At 36.5% G+C, this 25,487-nt stretch overlaps 1 protein-coding gene across 3 annotated transcripts in view; it reads left to right on the forward strand.

The window, feature by feature from the left end:
• The window catches only part of TRIM37 (tripartite motif containing 37), a 141,506-nt gene that overhangs the window by 102,010 nt on the left and 14,009 nt on the right, over window positions 1-25,487 (forward strand). For all 3 annotated transcript variants that reach the window (XM_036754513.1, XM_036754514.1, XM_036754515.1), the window contains 6 exons: window positions 8,074-8,162; window positions 13,115-13,312; window positions 15,914-16,222; window positions 18,972-19,103; window positions 20,362-20,551; window positions 22,448-22,566. In XM_036754513.1, coding sequence (XP_036610408.1) covers window positions 8,074-8,162; window positions 13,115-13,312; window positions 15,914-16,222; window positions 18,972-19,103; window positions 20,362-20,551; window positions 22,448-22,566 — 1,037 coding nt within the window. The remainder of the gene's footprint in view (window positions 1-8,073; window positions 8,163-13,114; window positions 13,313-15,913; window positions 16,223-18,971; window positions 19,104-20,361; window positions 20,552-22,447; window positions 22,567-25,487) is intronic.

A 25,487-nucleotide genomic window follows, 5' to 3' on the forward strand; every position in this document is an offset into this window, starting at 1 on the left:
ACTGTTCTCATTCTGATCACTTCACTTTGCATTGGTGCACATAAGTTTTTATAGGTTTTTCTGAAAGCATCTTGCTTGTCATTTTTTATAGCACAATAGTATTCCATTACCACCGTACACTTGTTCAGCCATTCCCCAATTGATGGACATCCCCTCAATTTCCAATTCTTTGCCACCACAAAAAGAGCTACTATAAACATTTTTGTACATATAGATCCTTTTCCTTTGTAAAAAATTTATTTCTTTGAAGTAACGACCTAGTTAATGGGATTGCTGAGTCAAACAGTATGCACAGTTATATAGCCCTTTGAGCAAAGTTTGCAACTATACAGTACACTATTGTCCCAGTTTTTCTGCATACCCTCCAACATTAGTCATTTTCTTTTTCTCTCTTCCTAGCTAATGTGATAGGTGTAAGGTTGTACCTCAGAGTTGTTTTAATTTGCATTTCTTTAACCAATAGTGATTTAGAGCATTTTTTCGTATGATTATAGAGAGCTTTGATTTCTTCATCTGAAAACTGCCTATTCATAGTCTTTGAACATTTATCAGTTGGGGAATAACTTATCTTGTAAATTTGACTAAATTCTCTTTGTATTTGAGAAAAGAGGCCCTAATCAGAGAAACTAGCTGAAAATTTTCCCCCCAGTTTACTGCTTTCCTTGTGATCTTGGTATAACAATAATGTTGCTAGCAGCTACTGTGGCTGTGTAAGACCAACAACAACCAGCACACAGAAGGGCTGCTAACATAGGTTCTTTGATCTGCTTTTCTAAGGAAAGCAACTTTAAGGGGATAACAATTTCAGTTTAATTAAACATACATATATTATTCGCTTAGTTCAGGGGAAAAAGATCAGCCCCCTGAACTTCAGAGCAAATACAAACAGAAATTACAAACCGAGACAATATAAGCAGATCAACATTTCTGTCTAACCAAATCACAATGTACATAGTTACCAGAGAAACACCAACATCTGTCAGGGTTATCAAAGCCAGGGGGGTCTTTTCAACAGCTTGCCCAGAGTTTTGTCACTCTTTCAATGAGTGTACCCCCAAAAGTGAAACGCTAACCTTCTAGTACATATAAGGTGTTCAGGGCCCGGAGGCTCAAGGCTCACCATTTAGGGTGTGGGAAAGCTCTGAAATCACCAGAACTACCTCATACACATTGTTTCCAATCAATGACTCTCAGTTGTCTTAGTGCTGAGAAACACTCCAAGACAAAAAATCCCACTTTACCTGCCCCATTCAATCAGAGGCCAGACTCATTAAAGGCACTTAAGAGAAGGGAAGAAGAAAAAATCCTGCCCTGATTAATACTACACTTGGCCATATTGGTTTTGTTTGTATAGAACCTTTTTAATTTTTTATAACCAGAATTATCCATTAATACTCTTAATACTATCTCTTGTTGCTTGGTCATAAATTCTTTCCTTCTCCATAAATATGACAGGTCAACTATTCTGTACTCCCCCAATTTGCTTATGGTATCACCTTTTATGTTTAAATTGTGTATCCATTTTGACCACATCTTGGTATATGGTATGAGATGTTGGTCTCTACCTAGTTTCTGCCAAACTACTTTCAAGTTTTCCCAGTTTTTGTCAGATAGTGAGCTTTTGTCCCAAAAGCTTGGATCTTTGTGTTTATCAAACACCAGATTACTATGGTCATTAACTACTGTGTATTGTATATCTATTTCTCTGATCCATCCATCTTATGCTTAGCCAGTGCCAACCTGTTTTGATGATTACCACTTTGTTAACAGTTTGAGATCTGGTATGACCAAGCTGCCTTCCTTCATATTTTTTCATTGATTCCCTTGACATTCTTGACCTTTTATTCTTCCAGATGATTTTTGTTGTTATTTTTTCTAGCTATATAAAATAATTTTTTGGTAGTTTGATTGCTATGGCACTGAACAAGTAAATTAATTTAGGTAGAATTGTCATTTTTATTATATTGGCTCAGCCTACCCATGGACAATTAATATTTTTAGTTGTTTAGTTGCGACTTTATTTGTGTGAAAAGTGTTTTGTAATTGTGTTGATTTACTTGCTGGGTTTGTCTTGACAGGTGGACTCCCAAGCATTTTATATTGTCTGCAGTTATTTTAAATGGAATTTCTCTATCTCTCCTACTGAACTTTGTTGATAACATGTAGAAATGCTGATGATTTATGTGGGCTTATTTTATATCCTGTAACTTTGCTAAAGTGGTAATTATTTCAATTAAATTTTTAGTTGGTTCTCTAGAAATCTCTAAGTATACCATCATGTCATATGCAAAAAGTGATAGTTTTATTTCCTCATTGCCTTTTCTAATTACTTTAATTTCTTTTTTCTTCTTTTATTGTTATAGTTAGTATTTCTATTTATTTGTTTTTATTTAATATTTTTAGTTTTCAGCTTTGATTTCCACAAGATTTTGAGTTACAAATTTTCTCCCCATTTCTACCTGGCCCCCCAAGATGGCATAAATTCTGATTGCCCCTTTCCTCAGTCTGCCTTCCCTTCTGTCACCCCACTCCTCCCCACCAATTCCCTTTCCCCTTACTTTCTTGTAGGGCAAGATAGATTTCTATACCCCATTGCCCATATATCTTATTTCCCAGTTGCATATAAAAACAACTTTTTTTTTTAACATTTGTTTTTAGAACTTTGAGTTCCAAATTCTCTCCTTTCTTCCCTCCCTACCCACGCTCCTTCAGAAGGCAAGCAGTTAAACATAGGTCACACATGTATCATTACACAAAACACTTCCTTAATAGTTATGTTGTGAAAGACTATATAGTTAGTATTTCTAGTACAATAGTGGTGCTAATAGGCAGCCTTGCTTCACCCCTGATATTATTGGGAAGTTTCTAGCTTATTCTCATTACAGATAATGCTTACTGATGGTTTTAGATAGATACTACTTATCATTTTAAGGAAAGCTTCATTTATTTCCTACGCTTTCTAGCGTTTTTAGTAGGAATGTGTGTTGTATTTGCTCAAAAGCTTTTTCTGCATCTACTGAGATAACACATGTGATTTTTGTTGTTTTTGTTTATTGATATGGTCAGTTATGGTGATAGTTTTCCTCATACTGAACCAAGCCTGCATTCCTAGTATAAATCCCATCTGATCATAGTGTATGATCTTTGTGACACATTACTATAATCCCCTTGCTAGTATTTTATTTAAATTTTTTGCATCAATATTCATTAGGGAAATTGGTTTATAGTTTTCTTTTTCTGTTTTTGCTCTTCCTGTTTAGGTATCAGCACCATATTTGTGTTGTAAAAGGAATTTGGTAGGACTCCTTCTTTGCCTATTTTTCCAAATAGTTTGTATAGTATTGGAATGAATTGTTTGTTAAATGTTTGGTAGAATTCACTTCTTAATCCATCTGGCCTTGGTGATTTTTTTCTTAGGGAGCTCACAGATGGCTTGTCCAGTTTCTTTTTCTAAGATATAGAATTGTTTAAGTATTCTATTTCCTCTTCTCTTAATCTGGGCAATTTATATTTTTGTAAATATTCATCCATTTTACTTAGATTGTTAGATTTGTTGGCATATAATTGGCAAAATAGCTCCTAATAATTGCATTAATTTTTTTCTTCATTGCTGGTAAATTTCGCCCTTTTCATTTTTGATACTGGTAATTTGGTTTTCTTTTTTAAAATCAAATTAGTGATTTCTCTGTTCTATTTTTTTTTAATAAAACAAGCTCCTAGTTTTATTTATTGGTTCAATGGTTTTTTTACTTTTAATTTTATTAATCTTTCCCTTGATTTTTAGGATTTCCAATTTGGTGTTGAATTGGGGATTTTAAATTTCTTTTTTCTAGTTTTTTTCTTAGTTACATGCCCAGTTTGTTGATCTACTCTTTCTTGTTTGTTTTTTGTTGTTAGCATTTAGAGATATAAATTTCCCCCTAGGTACTGCTTTGACTGCATCCCGTGAATTTTGGTATATTGTCTCATTGTTGTCATTCTCTTCAATGAAATGATTGATTCTTTGATATGTTCTCTGACCCACTTATTCTTTAGGATTTGATTAGTTTCTAAGTAATTTTAATGTGTTTCCATGGCCCTTTATTGAATGTAATTTTTATTGCATTATAATCTGAAAAGGATGCATTTGATATTTCTCCATTTGGTTGTGATGGTTTTTTTGCCCTAATACATGGTTACTTTTTGTGTAGGTGCCATATACTACTGAGAAAAAGGTATATTCCTTTCTATTCCCATTCAGTTTTCTTTAGACTTCTAACAGGGGTGGGGAACCTGTGGCCTCAAGGCTACATGTGGCCCTCTAGGTCCTCAAGTGCAGCCCATTGACTCAATCCAAACTTCACAGAACAAATGCCCTTAATAAAAGGATTTGTTCTGTAAAACTTGGACTCAGTTGAAAGGCTGCACCCAAGGACCTAGATAGCCAATGTGGCCTCAAGGCTGCAGGTTTACCACACCTGGTCTATCATATCAAACTTTTAAAAAAATGCTATTTATCTCCTTGATTTCTTTCTTGTTTATTTTTTGGTTAGATTTATCTTGTTCTGAGGAGGTAGTTGGGGTTTCTCACTAGTATAGTTTTACTGTCTATTTCCTCCTGTAACTCATTTATATGGGCATACCCCATGTAAGGTTCCATTACCATTGTATCACAGCAACACTAATAACTGTTCAGCTAGTTATCAATTTGTAACATTGTCGTTTCACTTAACTGCTTTTTTTCCAATGAGAGAAGCAATTGTGGTACAGTATAGTACTGGACAGAAGGCCTGGATTCACTTAGCAATTCTGCTGCTAACTCATTGTGTGCTTTCGGATAATCACTTTTCCTCTTTAGATCTTCATTTCTTCACTAGGAAATAGGGGGTTGAACAAAATCAATGGTTCCCAATCTTTTTTGTTCCACAAACCCCTGGGGCTTTCAGTAACAACAACAACAAACATATTGTGAATCCCCAGGGTAATTTAATATACTAGACCTAATATTCTGCTCAGTTGTTTATGGCTGAAGACTCCATTAAAGAATTTTTAGCACAAACTCTTTGGATCATCATTGTGAAACCCCCAAGAGGTTTTCAAACTATTTATTTAATATTTTTAGTTTTCAGCCTTAATTTTCACAAGAGTTTGAATTACAAATTTTCTCCCCATTTCTGCCCTCCCGCCCATTCAAAGATGGCATATATTCTGATTGCCCTGTTCCCCAGTAAGCCCTCCCTTCTGTCACCCCACTCCCCCAAGTCCCCTTTTCCCTTACTTTCTTGTAGGGCAAGATAGATTTCTGTGCCCCATTGCCTGTATATCTCATTTCCTAGTTGCATGCAAAAACTTTTTTTTGAACGTCTGGTTTTAAAACTTTGAGTTCCAAATTCTCTACCCTCTTTCCTCCCCACCCACCCGTAGGAAGTCAAGAAATTCAACATAGGCCACATGTGTATCATGCAAAACACTATACTCGTGTTGTGAAAGACTAACTATATTTTGCTCCTTCCTTTCCTATCCCCCTTTATCCAATTTTCTCCTTTGACCCTGTCCCTTTTCAAAAGTGTTTGCTTTTGATTACCTCCTCCCTGTATCTGCCCTCCCTTCTATCGTTCCCCCCTTTTTTATCTCCTTCCTCTTTCTTTCCTGTGGGGTAAGATACGCAATTGAGTGTGTATGTTATTCCCTCCTCAGGTCAAATCTGATGAGAGCAAGATTCACTCATTCCCCCTCACCTGCCCCCTCTTCCTTTCCTACAGAACTGCTTTTTCTTGCCACTTTTATGTGAGATAATTTCCCCCATTCTATCTCTCCCTTTCTCCCTCTGTCAATACATCCCTCTCTGATCCCTTAAATTGATTTTTTTTTTAGATATCATCCCTTTATATTCAACTCACCCTGTGCCCTCTGTCTATATATATATATATATATATATATATATATATATATATATACACATACACACACATATATATGTGTATATATATATATATGTATATGTACATGTATATTCCTTCAGCTACCCTAATACTGAGGTTTTATGAATTATATACATCATCTTTCCATGTAGGAATGTAAACAAAACAGTTCAACTTTAGTAAGCCCCTTGTGATTTCTCTTTCTTGTTTACCTTTTCATGCTTCTCTTGATTCTTGTGTTTGAAAGTCACATTTTCTATTCAGCTCTGGTCTTTTCACTGACAAAACTTGAAAGTCCTCTATTTTGTTGAAAATCCATATTTTGCTTTGGAATATGATACTCAGTTTTGCTGGGTAGGTGATTCTTAGTTTTAATCCTAGCTCCATTGACCTCCGCAATATCATATTCTAAGCCCTTTGATCCCTTAATGTAGAAGCTGTTAGATCTTGTGTTATTCTGATTGTGTTTCCACAATACTCAAATTGTTTCTTTCTGACTGCTTGCAGTATTTTCTCCTTCATCTGGAAGCTCTGGAATTTGGTGACAATATTCCTAGGAGTTTTCTTTTTGAGATCTTTTTTCAGGAGGCGATCGATGGATTCTTTCAATTTCTATTTTACCCTCTGGCTCTAGAATATCAGGGCAGTTCTCCTTGATAGTTTCTGGAAAGGCTCTTTTTTTGATCATGGCTTTCAGGTAGTCCAGTAATTTTAAAATTATCTCCTGGATCTATTCTCCAGGTCAGTGGTTTTTCCAATGAGATATTTCACATTGTCTTCCACTTTTTCATTGCTTTGGTTCTGTTTTATAATCTCTTGATTTCTCATAAAGTCACTAGCTTCCACTTGCTCCAATCTAATTTTTAAGGTAGTATTTTCTTCAGTGGTCGTTCAGACCTTCTTTTCCATTTGGCTAATTCTGCTTTTTAAGGCATTCTTCTCATTGGCTTTTTGGAGCTCTTTTGCCATTTGAGTTAGTCTATTTTTTAAGGTGTTGTTTTCTTCAGTATTTTTTTGGGTCTCCTTTAGCAAGTCATTGACTTGTTTTTCATGGTTTTCTTGCATCCTTCTCATTTCTCTTCCCAATTTTTCCTCTACTTCTCTTACTTGATTTTCCAAATCCTTTTTGAGCTCTTCCATGGCCTGAGACCAATTCATATTTTTCTTGGAGGCTTTTGTTGTAGGCTTTTGACTTTGTTGACTTCTTCTGGCTGTATGTTTTGGTCTTCTTTGTCACCAAAGAAAGATTCCAAAGTCTGAGCTTGAATCTGAGTCCGTTTTCGCTGCCTGGCCATGTTCCCAGGCAACTACTTGACCCTTGAGTTTTTGGTCAGGGTATGAGTGCTTGTAGAGTAAAGAGTACTTTGTTCCAAGCTTGAGGGGATGCGCTGTTGTTTTCAGAGCTATTTCTATACAGTCAACTCTGCCATACCAGCGCTTCTCCTCCCCCAAGAACCACCAATCCGGACCAGGACTCAGATCTAAGCTGGCTCTGCACTCCCACTCTGGTCTGCCGCTTAATTCCTCCCACTGGGTGGGCCTGGGGCCTGAAGCAACTGCAGCTGTAATTCTGTAGCTGCACCACCCCTGCAGCCTCTGGGGTGGTGGCCAAACCGCGAACTCCTTTCGCTCTGTCTCCTGCAGCTTTTCCCACCAGCCTTCTCTGTTGTCTTTGGTGTTTGTGGGTCGAGAAGTCTGGTAACTGCCACAGCTCACTGATTCAGGGCACTAGGGCCTGTTCCTCCCGGCTCCTGGTCTGGTTGGTCTGGGCGCAGCCCACGCTGGGCTCTCCCCCACTCCACTCCCAGCTCTGTGTGTGATAGACCTTACACAGCGACCAACCAGGCTGTCCTGGGCTGGAGCCCTATTTCCCTCTGCTATTTTGTGGGTTCTGCAGTTCTAGAATTTGTTCACAGCCATTTTTATAGGTGTTTGGAGGGTACTGGGGGAGAGCCCTAGGCAAGTTCCTGCTTTCCAGCTGCCATCTTGGCTCCACCCCCTTTGGTTTTCAAAACTGTTGAATGGGAACCAGTGGACTAGGGCATCTCTGGGATGCCTTCCAATTCTGACATTCTGTGATTCTGATTAAACTTGTTAAATGAGGTATGCCTATATAGTTTATTCTGATGGTCTATTTATGATTACATGGTGCTAATTAACCTCACATTTTTAGGTCTGGCGAGAATGACGTGGAATATAGTAATAACATGGAATTAGAAGAGGGAGAACTCATGGAAGATACAACTGCTGCTGGAGCTTCAGGTACAGAAGTATCAAACCAAACGAGTTATTTTAAAATCTCAAACTTTGATAGGACTTTATACTGTTTTTATATTGACACTGTCTTGTTTCATTGTTTCATGGTGTTTGGGTAACTAAAATTTTAGTATCAGAAGTCATGGATGATATGCCTTATTTATCCATTGTTTTGGAGAAAGAGTTGTTCGTAGAATCACAGACACATGGAATATTAGAGTTGGACCTAGAATAGATCTAGATCTTTAAATTTATAGAAGAGGAAACTGATGCCAGAGAGGTTTGACTTTGCCCTTTATCAGACTGGCAGAACTGGGACCAGAACTCAGTTCTCTGATTCCTGATACATCTTTCTCTGTTAAACAGCACACTCTCTGGAAAGGATTATTGGTCTTTTTTTAGTGGATGTTTTTGTTCTTGGATCTACATCATTAGATAAGTAAAAAGTCTTAGTTAAAAGATAATGAGGGTTGATTTCTGTGCTTTCACTTTATTGATGTTGCATATTCTTCACATGTACTTCCACAACTATTAAATAATAGCTTAAGTGAGGGAGATAAAATCCATGAATTGTAGACTTGAATCAAAAATAGAACTAGAACTCCTCAAAACAAGCAATTATAGATCTTTAAGCTTTTGGCAGAAGTTAAGATAATTCACAATCTGTGTGCTTACAAATTTTGCAAGTGAAGAGTCTATTCATATAAACTCTTTATTATGTTAGTCATTTTGTTGTCACACTTTACCACATGTAAATATATTTCAAGAATCTTGTTTTTCTTTTATTTGATTTATGGAATATTGATAATTCCCGTACACAAAAATAAAGTCTATATTATTTTATAGGTAGATAAATTTCTATATCTCCCTTTCACTCTAATCTCTCAGAAGACCTTGCCTCTTAATTTGCTAAGAAAATTGATATCATTTATCAAGGGCTCTCTCTTTTCTCTCCCATTTCTTCATCCTAAATCCCTTGGCATCATTCCCTATTCGATTTCCCCTTCTCCCCAGTCTTTGATAATGAGGTGACCCTTAGCAAGGTGAACCTCTCTACATATGTCTTTGAAACAGCAAAGCACCCTGAGAGAGAGATAGGAGGCAGGGAGGTGAGTCAAACCACTGCCCCTACTTCTCAGATTCTGATGTAGATATTTTTTAGAACCTAAGAGCTCTGGGAATAGTAGTGTGGCCCAAACCATCTTCCTTCTTTCTACTCACAGAACCACCAGATTAATTCAAGTCCTTACTACTTCTCACCTAGGCTTTTGAATGGCCTACTAATTGATTTCCATGCCTTTTCTCTTCCCACTTCATTCCATTTTCCATACAGCTTTTAAGATGATTATGACTATGTCACTTCTCCACTCAGTAAATTCCAATGGCTCCCTGTTACCCATAAGATAAAATATAAGTTCGTTTTGGCTATTAAAGATCATTAATAGCTTGACTCCAACCTGTATTTCAGCCTCATTGTATATTCTTTCCTCATAATGCAGCCAAACTTGCCTTTTCTTTGGTCCTTGCAAATGAAACCATTATTCCTTATTTGTCTCCTGTCTCTGTGTCTGGAATTCACTCCCTCCTGACCTCTTTTTCTTAGGCACCCCTTTTCCTTTTTTTGTTTAAGAAGATGCTCAAATTAAAAAAAAAAAACTCAAATAGCACCAGATGAAGTCTTTCTTGATTCCTGCAGCACCCTTTTCCCCTAAGTATCATGCTAAATAAAACTACCTGTTATTTACTGTCTTTATCTTTATTCTCTATGTACTTGTCCCTGTTCGAATAGTAACTTCTTTGAAAATAAAGATTCTTTCCTTCTTTGCTTTTATAATAACCCCTAGCATAAACCCTAACACATAGTAGGCACTTTATAATTATAGCTCGTTGTTTGATTAGTGAGCAGAACTTAGAAAAAGAAAAAGAATTTCTGAACCTCTTTCCAATATTGGGCAAGTCATTTCCCTTAGTGTCTCTGATTGTGCTAATAGCTCACATTTTACAAAATGTGAAAATACTTAATTTCCCATTTGTAAAATGGGAATAATGATCTTAATATGTTTACCTGCATGGGTTATTTTGAGGAAAGTGCTTGATAAATAATAAAATACTACCCAGTTACAAAAGTAATATATAAAAAGTGAGATAGGCAGCATGATTATAGTGGATAAAGAGCCAAAAGACCAATTGTCATGTCTTACATGTTATACAAATTACAAGTGTGAACTGTAATTTCACGTATACACACGTATACATACGTATACACACGTATACGTATACACGTATATATAATTCTCCTCCCCTTTCCTCCCTTCCTCTCCCTTATCCTCCCTTATCCTCTCCTATCATTCAGTTTTATAGATGAGGAAACTGTGATTCAAGTTATGTAACTTGACCGTGGTCAGCATAGCTTATAAGTGGCAGAATCAGTATTAGAACAGGTCTCCTTCCCATGATACCATGTTGCCTGCATTCTTGTATATTAAGAATTTTTTTTATGTGGCATTTTGTCTTTATAAAGATAGTTCAGCACACTACATAATATGTGGTGAAAATTATTATTTCATAAATTTTAGTTTGCATGCTTTATTAAAGAAAGAGGTACTTTGAAAAAAAATAATTCAAGTGGCTCCCTCCTATATGAATTACTTATAAATATCTTCCTATGTGACATTCATTTCGGTCTGAGTTATAGCATAATTATTTTTAATAATATTTTTTCTCAATTACATGTAAAAACAATTTTTAACTTTTTAAATTTTGAATTCCAAATTCCCTCTTCCCCACCCTAAGACAGTAAACAGTTTAATATAAGTTATACATGTGTAATCATGCAAAATATTTCCATATTAGTCATGTTGTAAAAGAAAACACAGACATTTCCCCCTGCAAAAAAAAAAAAACACTACCAAAAAAAGTGAAAAATAGTTTGCTTCAGTCTGCATTCAGACTCCATTAGTTCTTTCTCTGGAGGTGGATAGCATTTTTCATCATGAGTCCTTTGGAATTATCTTGACTTATTGTATTGCTGAGAATAGTTAAGTCATTGACAGCTGATCATCATACAGTATTGTAGTTTACTGTGCATAATGTTCTACTGGTTAGCATAATTCTTTTAAAACGTATTTTCCCTAAGCCTCCAACTTGAAGATAAAAATATGGTTCATAGAGTTAGTTGTGAAGAAAAACATCTTTTTTTTTCTCTCCTTTTGCTAAGTGTTTTAGAAAACCACTTAATTTTTTTTTTAAGAATAGAAGTGATATCAGATGATAGGTCACAACTATTTTTTGGTAAGATATGTATAAAATATTCTGGAACTGCTGTTTATTACTGTCTGTGAAATTTGGCCAAGTGTCTTAGGTAAGTTTCAGTTTCCTTATCTATAAAGTTAAAATAGTAGTTTTATTACCTAATTCACAGGCTTATGGTAAGACTCAAATAGATAAGGTACAGAATGTGCTTTGTAATCATAAAACAATGTACAGAATCTTAGACTTGGAAGAGACCTTAGAGATCACCTAGTAATTTTTAGGATGATCTAATAGATCTAATTAGATCTAATAGTTAAATTGATTTAACTTGATCAAGGTCACGATACTGGCAAATGGGCAGATCTAGGATGATAATAATAATATCATCTAACATTTATTTATTGCCTACCATGTGCCAGGCACTTGGATAAACACTTTACAATTATAATCTCATTTTATCCTCAAAACAACCTTGGGGTAGGTACTGTTATCATCTTCATTTAACAGATGAGAAAACTGAGACAAATAGTGGTTTAGTGATTTGCACAGGGTTACAGCTGGTTAGTGGTTGCATTCGAACTGAGCTCTTCCTGACTCCAGGCCTGGCGCGCAATCCAGTGTGTACCAACTAGACGTCCTAGGATTCATACCTGTTTTCTGATTCCAGATCCATTTCCTCTTACGCTACAGCGAGCTGCCATTCATGTGGCCTGTGATTTAAGAGGCACCACAAGACCCCTTTCCCTTCCCTTATTACAAATACCTCCTCTTTCAGTCTTTTATCAAAGTATCTAAAATTTTTGTTCTTGAAGGGTTCTTTTAAGTGTTGTGTTCATGTTATTATTATATACTGGCCTGATTAATTTGAAAGCTTTAGGTTCCCAGAAATTGACAAAACTTACCCTAAGAAAGGATAAATTTTGATGGCATGTGAGGGTTTGAGGGCAATGCAGTGGAATAATACTGGCCATTAGGGAGAGAATACATGAATAGTTTGAGTGAGGCTTACCCTATAAATTTGGATTATAGCATTGTGTTTTATTTTTAAATAACTTAAGTGAGTCATGACATTTATTACACTAATTTTATGTTGCCTTTGAGAGTACAGACCAAATCCTCATAATACTTTTAAATTGTATGTAGAAAACGTCATGACATTTTTCATGACTGTATTTTGCACCTAACAGAGGTGGATGGCATCAACTGGGGACCCCAGTCACCTGAGTTATACGAGTTGGTTCTGGCCTTATGGTACTCTTCTTCTGTAGTTACTACCCAAGTTTATGCTACTGCTCACAACTGGAGCCTGAGACTTGTTTCAGATTACACTTCCCTGATCTTTGCCAAGGTAGGGGAGTAAGACAGACATGAGAGGGGAGATAGGTAGTACCTAGGAGAGGCTTCCTTGCCACCATGGTTCTCTTATGTATAGAAGCAGTGGTGGTACCTGTTCCCACTGTTCACAGTTTCTTAGACTCTGGCAGTTACTGCCCCTGAGCATTGTGGGACTAAGCCTTGTGCTGATCTCTGCCCATCTCTGACTTGCAGTCAATTGATGTATAGCATATATCACTACAGACAGAAGAGATGCTACTAAGAAGTGAACTATGGGTGTATATTCACTGAAATGTAAACATTTATACTTCTATTTTAAAAAAAATAAACATATTAGAAGTATGTATTTCCCATTTTTTTTTCTCTTGCAGGCAGTAGCCATGGTTATGCAAGTGCAAGTCGCAGAGCTTCAAGGCGAGCTGGAAATACAGGGTCTGCAGCTAGTAGCAGTTTATTAGATATTGATCCTTTAATTTTAATACACTTGTTGGACCTTAAGGACCGGAGCAGTATGGAAAATTTATGGGGCTTACAGCCTCGTCCACCTGCTTCACTGCTACAGTCCACAGGTAAAAAATAACAACAAACCAAACCTTTTCACAATCTTTAATTTAAAGTAATTAAATTTAACTTTGATTGTAGATAAGATCTCTGTGTGACTGACTTTGGTCCTGTTCTTTTAAATATTAGCATGGGGAGAAATTTTAGTAACCCACTGACTTTTTTATATTAATATTACAACTAAACTTTTATTATAGAGGTCTAAAATTTTATTATAGAGGTCTCCTCTAAATATCTTTGTGTACCAAAGTAAGTATAATGTCAATATTAAGTATGTTAAATTGTTAGTTAGATTTATGTGATGTGCCTCTGAGACTAACAAATCAATAATATATGCAAATGTATTGTACACATTCAGACCTATTGTTTAAATAAATTGCATATATTTGGCAAGGATTTTCGTAGGTTTGTAGGCCTAGAAGTAACTTTTAGGCCCTTCCAGGTGGGGGTGTATATAAATGTTTTTCCAAGTGATGATATATGTATACATATCGAGAGAGAGAGAGAGAGAGAGAGAGATTCTATGCTTACAAAGATATTTTCCTTAAAAATTATGTATGTCTTTCAATAATGCAGCATTATTCATTGGACTTTTTCAGATTCGAGGAAACACTGTTGCATGTAATAACATGAATTTAATGAAAGTAACATTTGTACAGTGAAATCCCAGCTACCCAGAGTTCTTTTGCGGGGGGGAGGTTATGAATCACTCTTGGTAGCCAAGTTTTCGGTATTGATCACTTTTAAACACCAGTTTAAAAAAAAGGTTTTTACCATTTTGCATAGGAATTTTTTCTAAAATTTAATTCAGAGTTTTCAACTTTAGTAAGTTATTCATCCCAAGCTCTAACTTTTTCTTAATAATTTGGGATCCTGACCCCTCTCCCCCTTCCTTTTCCTCAACCTCTTGGTCACTTCTTCTTTTAACCTCATAGCATTTTGTTCCTCTTTACTCCTCTCTAATGTACTTTCCTTTAATATTTTATATAATAATTCTTTGTTTACTCTCTCCCTCTCTACTTGATTATAATGTCCCTCAGGGCAGGGTCCATGTCTCTTTTAATCTTTAGGACTCCAGGTCAGAGTTCTTCTATACACAGCAGACACTTGTGTAAATATTTATTGAATTATTGCTGAATTGGGTGCTCTCTCAGGTAATTTGCAGCTCTTAATTCTATGATTCCATTATTTTTAAGCACTATATTTGTTGTGCTGTAATATGGAACTATACTTAAAGGCCTACCAAAATATGTAGGGCAGTTTGCTTGTGCACTCACTCCAACCCTAAATTTCTGGGGGTTTTTAGTTTCTTAGGTCAGCTTTTTATGCTTTTTCTCTTTGCTTGCTGTGTTCACTATCACTTTCTGCTTCTCTCACTGTACCTGTCTGCCTAGCAGCTTTTCTCCCCTTCAAATTTTCTGATTCTAATCCCCTGAAAGCTTGCAGTAGCAAGGAGATTATGAACAAAAATGCATGTTCTTTCTTAAACTGTACTTATTTTAAAGATACTTGCATGGACTTTGGCATAGGATTTAGGCCTGGAAATGACATTATCTAATATTTTGAGAAGTTTTTGCTACATTCCTGATTCATAACTGCATGGTACAGTAAGTAGTGTAATAGAGCCCAGGGGAACCAGAAGACTTGGGACCTAGTCCTGTCTCTGCCACTTGTTAACTATGAGCATGGGCAAATTAGCTCACCTCTTTACACCTCTTGCCTCATCTATAAAATGAGGATGATAGTACTTATACTGCCCGTCAGCAGTGTTTTATGAGTGGAATGCTTTATTAACAGTAAAGCATTATATGCATGTGAGCTTCTATTGATAGGTAAAGTTGCTGGGCAGGTTAAGATGTTACTAATATCATTAATTGACACAGAACCAGTCCCTCATTTTGGGTCACTTTGAAATCTGAAATCACAGGTTGGTGGCTTAATAGAGTGGAACAGAAATAGTAAACCATCTGGTTCTGAAATGGCTCCATTTGTCCTTTTAAAACCAAATGGCTGTTTGGTGTTTTTCATTTTAAATCTTTGTGCTATTAAGATTGTGGTCAGTTCCCTTTGCTTCATTTTTTCTTATTCTAATGCTGAAGCAGAGCAGGCAAGTTAATATAGTCTCCCAAATATGAGTTCTTTTTTCTTATATCAGAAGCCATCATAAAGCTAGCACAAATTTTCTTGCTACTTTAAGTACTTTGAGCTAGAGCTTTCATTACATATAGCACAGCCTTTTAAATGAAAAATGGTATATGATGAATTGAATTAATTGCCAGAGATCCTAAATTTTATATTCATGAGGAATTTATAGTTAAGTGTCGAGGGGAATGTAGCTTTTTAACTTTTCATTTTGGAATTTTCACATTATCTTTAATTCAAATTAATTTGCGTGGTTGGGTTGGGTTGAATATGGCCCAAATTCATATATTATAGGTTCAAATGTGACTGTGTCTTTGTCTTGATTTTCACTGATGCAATTATGCATACTTTCCCAGATGTAACTATGTATATTCAGACATGCAGGAAGGTCTGTGATACAAGGTAGGAGGTAATTAAATGTATTATTAAAACTTAAATTTTAAGGCAGCTTGTTTTTCTCCCTGAAGCCTCATATGCCCGAAAAGAAAAAGATCAGAGGAGACAACAGGCAATGTGGAGGGTGCCTCCAGACTTGAAGATGCTAAAGAGACTCAAAACACAAATGGCTGAAGTGAGAAGCAAGATGTCTGATGTGAAAAACCAACTATCAGAAGTAAGAAGCAGCAATGCTGGGTCCTGTGATGTCCAGTCCAACCCTTTTTCTGCTGATCAAGTGTCTTTGACTGCCTGTACGACAGAAAGCTGTGGCAAATTACAAGATCTAGGAATGGAACTTCTGACAAAGTCTTCAGTTACAAGTTGTTACATCAGGAACTGTAAGTGGAAAAGAAACTTGTAATGACATTTTCCTGTTGGTCAGTTTTGAAACTAAGGAACTAGAAGTACTGATAGTAGAAAGAACCTAGGATGAAGAGTCAGGTTCTTGGGTTTGAACCCCATCCCTAACAGATGGTGCAGATTGGAGGGTAAACAAGAAGTAAAATGAGCAGGAGGGTGGGGCTTCTCAAGACATGGAGGTCCTGGGTAGGTACTCACTAATCATCAAGGACTCCTCAGGGTAGTTATGCTTAGGTAGGCAAGGAAGCTGTCATGGAGGTGGAGCAGATGGTAGAGTAAAGAGGTGAATTATACCCGACATATAGTTTCTAAAGCAGTGAATTAGCATTGGGAGAGGCTGAACCTGTAGCCCCACTGCAGAAGCCTGTTGTTCTTTGTTTTCCTACTTATAACATCTGAGAAATGATTGACCTGTCTTGTTATGCAAATATTAATGTTGTTGAGGGTTATGTACACCTTTGTTCTGGGTCAGACACTATGCCTCACCTCATCAGATCTGATTTTAGAAAAGAATGTTCCCTTTGTAAGCCATGCTGGTTCCAGGATCCCTATTGCCTACCCTCTTTTGTTTCCCATTAGTTGTCTATGGGCCAGTAAACCTGCCATCTGGGTCTGTGGTTAAGGGTGTCCCTATGTTTTAGTCCTTCAAAAAGAACAGGAAATAACTGCCCCAGGACTCTTTGGGCATCTGAGGTACCAGCTTCCCTCTGATAAAGGTAGAGACAAGAGAAAAACCTAGAGCGACACTTTTTTAAACTATCCAACCAACCATTAGCTGTATAACAAGTGAACCACAGGTAGGGCTGAAAGTGGGGGACTAGAACCTAATTTGCTACATTTTAAATATAACTTAATAATGTAGTTTAATATCTGGCTCTATAGGATGGTAATCTTGATTAGGATTGGGTAAAGAGAGCTGATCCTGAATCACAAACTACTTCAGATTAGTGCAAACTTGGTTTAAGTATAGCATTGAAGCTTTTGAATACTCAGCGGCAGTATGAAGGCAATGAATTCTGGGTAGGAGCAGAAAGGGAAAGTACTGAAGACAAACTTGGTCTATTTTATAATTTTTGCCTTGGTCTTCTTGAATCCTAGTCTATTGTCTTAAAAGCTTTTTAAATCAAGTGTGTCTCAGAGCCCAAATAAATGATATGGGAGGATAAAAAGGGGTGAAAAGGAGATGAAAAAAAAAAACCTGTCGATATGAGGGAAAAAGAGAAGGTCATCTGGAGAGAGCTGGCTTAGCACCTTTAGCAGAGACTGCATAGAGAATTGGGGAGTGGAAATATTTTATTCCTTAAATGGCTTTTGAAACATGGTGTAATTTGAAACATGATGTAATTGATATAATTGGCAAATTTAGCACCGACCTGATTTCGTTAAAAATTGGTAAAAATTGAACAAGAATCTTCTGACACTGTTAACTAACTGGTTAGCTGTACTCTTAGAGGAGGAAGCTATTTATATACTTTAGTTCTTTGAATCTATAACAAAAACAGTACATTTTAATTATGTTTCTTATAAGTAGCCAGTTTTAGGATTTTGTTTAAATTGTTAAAATTAGTCCATTAGTATTCAAGACTAACTGTTTGATTTTCCTGCCATTAGATCCTTTATGCTTTTTTTTAATCAGCATAAGAAGTTCGCTGGGTTTTGTTTTTTTTTTTTGCCTTAACTCCCTTGAATAGTTTTCCCCCTTGTACCAAACTCAGATTAACCTTATCTTATTTTGTATCAGTACAGTCTTAATCATCTCTCTCCCTCTTGCTATTTTGACTGATATAATATTTTTATTTAAAATTTTTGTTTACCCTACCCTCAATATTCCAGATAACATTTTAGTTCAGGAATCATACTTTCTTCCTCACCTCTACCTCTTCATTTGATTAAATGTCACCTTCAAGAAATATTATTCCACTTCATCCATCCCCCCTTCAGTCTTTCAGATTATCTCATTCTATTCTGTTTTCAGTGGATTTTCAACTCAAAAATCCTAATTTTTTTCAGTGACCCTTATGAGAGGTATGACTTAAAAGGTACTGTGAACTTATCTCCATATACAGAGTGTTTACACAGAACCATCCTTCTTATTTGCTTTCAATTTTAGATTACCTTGTTTTAAGTTTCATCTGCATGTCAAAGGCCCAGCCCAGTTCTAGATGCTCCTCAATGAAGAACCATTTTTCTTATAATGGAGTAAATTCAGTTTTGCAAGATAGTTTATCTTGGGGGTATTGGCCAAATTTTCACTTGAGGAGATCATTTCTTTAGAAGGATTTCATAAAATTTTAAAGCTAGGATGGGCTTTTAGAGCTTATCTAGTCCAAGCATCTCATTATACAGATGAGGAAAGTAAGGCCCAGAGAAATGATGTGATTTGCCCAGAATCAGACAGGACTAGAACCCATTTCTTCTAATTCCATTGTTCTTTCCACTGTAACAAGTATCTCTACTTCAGAGGACATTGGCTTCTCATTTTTTTTCTCCTGATTAATTCCATTTCTTTTTTTATAAGCTGAGTTGATAGCTCAAACTCATTTGAGTCTCCTATCTGGAAGGGTTCTCAGAAGAAAGACTCTTGTAAATCATTAAGGAAGAGAAATTCCTTCTTTGGGAGATAGCAGTTGGAGCCCTATCTGCAAAGGAAGATAGGGCACCTACCTTGCTGAAGCAGTATTTCATACCTTGTTGCATACAAGAAAGAATATTAAAATGTCTTTTCAGCCACAAATAAGAAAAGTAGTTCTCCTAAACCTGCCCGATCTGGTACAGCTGGAAGTTTGTCACTAAGAAGAGCAGTGGATTGTGGGGAAAACAATCATCGCCCAAAGGGAGACTGTCAGACTTCCTCTGAAGGTAAATCCGAAATGCTTAGGTAGATGTGTATCGTGAATGTTGATGTGTTTTTATTGTTGGACTTACAAAGACACAAAAAATTGTGTTGAAGTGTGTAATTCATTGCAAAGCATTAAGCACCTACTATATGTAAAGCCAAGTGCCTAAGCATCAGGGGTCTAAAAGTATATATGACACAGTTCCTGCTTTCAAGAAATATTGTTTTATTCCTTTAAAAGCTGTTGAAACATGGTGTGATTTGAAAAGTTGGCAGCTTAGGATTGATCTGATTTTGTTTAAAATTGGTAACTGCTACTTGTTGAGCAAGAATTTTTGGCACTAATATTAACTGGTTAGCTTTAGTCTTAGAGGAAGAAGCCATATATATATTCCAAACCTTTACCTTGAATCTGCATGAAAACGTTATGTTTTAGGGATGTTTCTCAAAAGCAGCATGTTTTGGAGTTGTTTCTGCAATTGGCTTCATTTTTATGGATGAAATTAGCCTACTAGCATTCAAGATTATGATATAATGGGACAAGGACGACTACACATTTAAATAAGTAACAAAGGAGACAGAGATTCATGAAAGGTGAGGTTGAAGGAAAAGGCCAGGCAAACATCTGTGAGGAATTTAATGGGGAAGAGACTACATTTTGGGGGAGAGGCAGGGAAAGCTTCTGGGAGGAAGTGGCATCATAATTGGGCCTTTAAGCAAGAAGAGGGATGTCAGTGAATAGAAATGTGAGTACAGGAGTCCATCCTATTCACAGGGTGTGGAATGAGCAAAGGCATAGAAACAGGAGCAAGTAGGAAGAAAACAGGGAATGGAGAATTAGTCCAGTTTGGTTGTGAGGTGAGTTATGTGAATGGAAGTAGTATTTTGTGAGAGTGTTCAGAGAGGTTAGAGCCATATCATGTGCTTGAGATCCTAGAATGCCAGGATCAATACTTTACATATTTTATTCAGTAAGCACTGGAGAGCCACCAAAGATTTTTGAAAGTATTTTATTCTATTCTTTTGTAGAGTTGCCAATAATCAATATATATTTTTTGAAAAGAAGATAATAATTTAAGTCCAAGCTAGGTCCTTAAAAGGTAGGCCTAGACCATGTTCATTAATATGCTTTTTCCTTATTTCTAAACAGTAAAATATTTTAAATTTGGGAAGCATATATAGGTAAGTTGAGTAGATACTTAAGAGAACTTTTAATGTCTGTATTTTCAGGAGATATGTTGACTTTACTACAATAAATCTATAAGCATTCCTTTTCTTCAGGGTGCCCTGGAAGCTCACAGTCTGGTAGCAGACATAGCCCACCCCGGGCTTTGACTCATGGCAATATCTGTGAGGTACTGCCCAAAACAGAAGAAAGACAGTGTGAAGTTTTGGATCCAGATGTTCTGATTGTTTCAGGTTTAAATGGCTTACCTGTTATGGAGAAAACAAGAAAAATGGTCACATTGGGGTAAATTTAAGACCCTTTGTTAATGTAATGCATAGAATTATTTTTGTTATTCCTTTAAATATTTTGCTTCTTAATACATGCCTATCATATTTTACAAATTAAGCTTCCCATTTCCTCAACTTTGTAAGAATAAAAATAGAAAAAAGTTATTATATACCTGAAAAGTATTTAGAGCTTCTATTTCCTGACTTTGACTGGAAAAAAGACAGTTGTAAATGTGGAAGGAAGCAAAAAATAGTCACATCAGGTTCAAACTAAAGCTCATTTTAACTAAATGGAGATTACAGTATTAGCTAATGGGAGCGAGGTTTTTTGATTTTGATTTTTGCCAGCTTCTTTATAGCTATTGTGTGCTTTTTAATAAGGCTGTGATCTTTTATATCTCATAAGGCTTTGCATTCGTTTAGGCTCATTGAAGACCCTCTAACAGTTTGGTTTCTGTTTTTATTTTCTTCCCACAAGGGATATAGAGTTAGAATTTCCAAAATGTGAAGTACACATTGCTTAGTTGCATTTATTCCTCTTCAGAAGTCATACATTCAGATCCTGGGACTGTCATTTAGCCCTCCATCCTTTCAGGACTGATTCATCATATAATGTATTTTATTTGGCTCTACTGAATGAGACAGTACTATCTCTCTGCTTTTCTACTCTGCATGGATACAGAAGAAATTTTTAAACAATAGAACAGCTTTGTCTGGATCTACTTGAAAAGATCCTTGAGCTAAGTTTAGAGACATTCCTTAAGAAGTTGTATACAGTCAATTTGAAATAATTAACAGGTTGGATAATTATGGCAGTGGCTTGGTTATGTTACACCACATATGGTTCATCCTTTAGTTCAGTGTAAGCTGTTTAGTAAACATTTTATGGTGATTGGACATTGTCTTGCCATCCATTTTATCAGCTTTCAATGCACCCTCCTTTTGATTTAGAATAAAGCTGACTAATTTAAGAGGTTATTTTTAATCTAGTGAATTAAATTGTAGGGGAAATGTGTGTTCTTTACTGCCTAAACAAATGCTTTAGGCTTATTCTTTAAGGATTTGAATAGAGTGATATTGTGCTGCTAGAGCAAATAAGTCTAAAGTTACAAATTGAGTCCTTGTGTCAGCCAGGTATCTTTGCCAAAGGCTAGTACTTTTAACCTAGCATCAGTGCAAGTCCATTCCCACTGTGAGGAAGACAACTCTGCATGTTTGATTTTACCCTACATGGGTTAGGTCAACAATGTTATTTCTGTATTTTAAAAAAGATGTAAGTACATCTTAAAGTGATGATTTAATCTATGTTAATAAATATCCACAGACAATCTCCCGACTCAACTTTACAGTAATTCATCAGTGTTTAAATATTATTTCCATTTTGCACTTTTGCCTACATTTTGCATATCATATGTAAAATGTGAATAATTTGTTAGCCAAGTCGGTGGTATAGACGATGTCAAAATATAATGTGATGTCATTCTTTAGGCCTGGCAATGTTAACTTTACCAATTCGGAGGCTTCTGTAAAGAGTTTTAAATAATACTAAAGTTCCATGAGTCATACTGAGTCAATGCTGGATTTTAATGATTTATGTCTAGACTTAAGGGTTTATGAGATAAAAGTTCTATGTAAACCATGAATTACTGTGCTGCACAAGATAATAGGATCATAGATTTAGAACTGAAAGGAACTTCAGAGGTCGTCAGGTGCAACCCCTTGTTTTTACAGATGTGGAAGCTGAAGCCTAGAGAGGTTCAGTGACTTCCCCATTGTCATATATGTGTGTATACATATGTGTGTGTATATAAAATACCTGATATAAATGAGTTATAATAAATAATGCTATTTATTGTTGTAGAATTTTAAATACAGAAATGTAATAAAATAATATCTCTTTACAAATTCTAAGGTCTAATGTTAAAGGATGTCGCATAGAGGGGACCCCAATCACTGATATGGAAAACAATTCTGAAACTGGGGAGTTACAAGCCATACTTCCAGAAGGGGCTTCAGCTGTGTCTGAAGAAGGTAAACAAAAGTTGAAGTCATAATACTCATGGCAAGAAAGTAGTACTGAAAGGGTAGTTTCTTAAAGTGCTTTACTTTATGAGGAATCTTTAAGAGAACCTTCAATCTGAGCATAACATTGTGTCTTATGAATTTGATATTTGCTAACTAAGCACAAAACATCACACATTTTTAAAAGAAGTTATGCATATCCTGTAGAAAGAGGTATTATGTATTAGTTAAGTAGGTAAAATGACATTACTTTTAAGCCTTTTATAATATGTATAGTCTGCTATATGTTGAAAATGCACATACATTGATAGAAAAGTCAACCTTAATTTTTTTTGTGTGTACTGTTAAAAAATAGCATAGATTGCTTTCCTCTCTTTTTTTGTGAAGAGAGTTTTTTAGGATTCAGGAAGTCTCAACTCATAATAGACTGCTTCTCTGTTAAGCCACATTTGGTTATAGTTGTGAGTACTTCTTTCAGCATATAAGTTCATTGTTCTCTATTTGTCTGAGGTACAGAAGACATTTAGCAGTTCTCTTTGATCAGATGGTATCTATGTGGAAGTGTTGATTTCCCCTTGCTGCGTCCTTTAGAAGTTAGAAAAAAAAAAGGATGTTGACTTTCTTATTGATATTTGACATAAAAAAATTCATTTCTTCCTTAAAGTCTGCCGCCTTCCACCTCTGCACTCATTTGAATTTCAATGACTGATGAATTGTAGCTCAAAGCCTATATTAAGGTGCCAGCATCCATCTCTAGCTGCCGTGTGCAACATTGTGTAGGTGTTGGCATTTGCAGGAAGGTCTTTCTGTTACAGAAGGCTAAAAATGTCTTCAGTCTTAGTCAGTACTACGCAATGTGCTCCTGTAGCTGCAACACTTTTCCAGGAGAAAAGATTAATTGGGAAATGTTTCTAAAAGGACATACATAGAAACCTGCAGGGCTTGCTTGCACTGTCGCCTCTTGTTAGTAAATGATATTTTTAAATGCCATTGCATTGATTTTTTTGTAGTATATGTTTTAGGTTACATATGTAGCTTATCTGCTTCTTATAAGTTAAATTCTGATTATTTGAATAATTAGAGTAAAATTTAATTCGTTCCTGCTGCAGGTGAGGTATAAACAGCAGATTTTAGACTTAAATTTTTATCATTTTTAGTTAATATTTTAGTTTTCAACACTGATTTCCACAAGATTTTGTTACAAATTTTCTCCCCATTTGTACCCTCCCCCCCATTCCAAGATAGTATATATTCTGATTGCCTCTTTCCCCAGTCAACCCTCCCTTCTGTCACCCCACTCCCCCTGTCCATCCCCTTTCCCCTTACTTTCTTGTAGGGCAGGATACATTTCTGTGCACCATTCCCTATATATCTTGTTTCCCAGCTGCATGCAAAAACTTTTTTTTTTTTGAGCATCTGCTTTTAAAACTTTGAAAAGTGGCAAGTTTGTTGACTTCTTCTGGCTGTATGTTTTGATCTTCTTTGTCACCAAAAAAGGAATCTAGAGTTTGAGTCTGAGTTCATTTTTGCTGCTTGTTCATGTTTCCAGCCAACTACTTGACCCTTGAGCTTTTCGTGGGGGTATGACTGCTTGTAGAGTAGAGAGTACTTTGTCCCAAGCTTTAGGGTCCAAGCGCTCTGGTCTGCCACTTGATTCCTCCCACTGTGTGAGCAAGGGACTCAGGAAGCAGCTGAAGCTAGAGCTCTGGAAGCAGCCTCGAGAGCTTCCTGTTCCTGCCACCACCACCGCTGCATCACCTCTGCCACCCCTATGGATGGGACTGGACCACTCTCACCATGATCCCGCAGTTTCCAACTAATCTGCTCTTTGGCGGTTGTGGGTTGAGAAGTCTGCTAACTGCCACAGCTCAATGATTCATGGCCCTAAGGCCTGTTCTAGCCTGCTGACTCCCCGTCTGGTCTGTCCTGGTGTGGTCCACACTGGGCTCTGCTCCGTTCCCAGCACCGTGCGATAGACCCTTCCCAGCAACCATCCAGGCTCTCCTGGGCTGGAGACCTGTTTCCCTATGTTATTTTGTGGGTTCCGCATCTCTAGAATTTGTTCAGAGCCATTTTTTACAGGTGTTTGGAGGGATTTGGGGGAAAGATTAAGCAAGTCCCTGCTTTCCAGCTGCCATCTTGGCTCTGCCCCTACTTAAAATTTATTAAAGAGAAAATAAATTATTTTAAAATGTTAATAACACTAATACAGTTATCAGATTTAGAGTTGGAGGACTTTGGGAACTGCCTAGTCCAACCAACTCCTTAATTTAGTAGTATTTTACCTTTTATGAGCTGCAGAAATAGTTCCTTGATCACATTTGGGGCTAACTACAGCTTAGCTCTTTGAAAGTATTAAAATGTGCAATGGGAATAAGGGAGTCTTTGTAGATCTGGCTTTATCTCACCTCCATGTTGGGGCAACCAGGTGATATAGATGGAATGCTGGGCTTGGAGCCAGAAGGACCTGAGTTCAAATTCAGCCCCAGATGCTTACTAATTGTGTTACCCTGGGGAAGTCATTTAACCCTGTTTGCCTCAGTTTCCTCATCTGTAAAATGAGCTGGAGAAGGAAATAGCCAACCACTCCAGTATCTCTGCCAAGAAAACCCCAAATGGGGTCACAAAGAGTCAGATATGACTAAATGACTGAACAATAGCAAAAACAACAAACTCCATTTTAGGGTGCATGCTATGGGGAGAATTCTACTTTCATAAAGCTCTTACCACTCCTTAAATAAAATTGCCATATAAATGGAAAACAATTCCACAGAATCAGGACATTAGAAAAATACTTGCATTAATTTGTTGATACCTAAGCAGTTTGCATATAGCTGAAGTCCCAGAAAAGGGTCTGGGAGGAAAGAAAGGGCCTTGTGGAGCTGATAGGAGGGAGCATTTTAGATAAAAAGGAGCTTTTGTCCTCCTTG

Source organism: Trichosurus vulpecula, chromosome 4, assembly GCF_011100635.1.
Source record: "Trichosurus vulpecula isolate mTriVul1 chromosome 4, mTriVul1.pri, whole genome shotgun sequence".
NCBI classification, from domain to species: Eukaryota; Metazoa; Chordata; class Mammalia; order Diprotodontia; family Phalangeridae; genus Trichosurus; species Trichosurus vulpecula.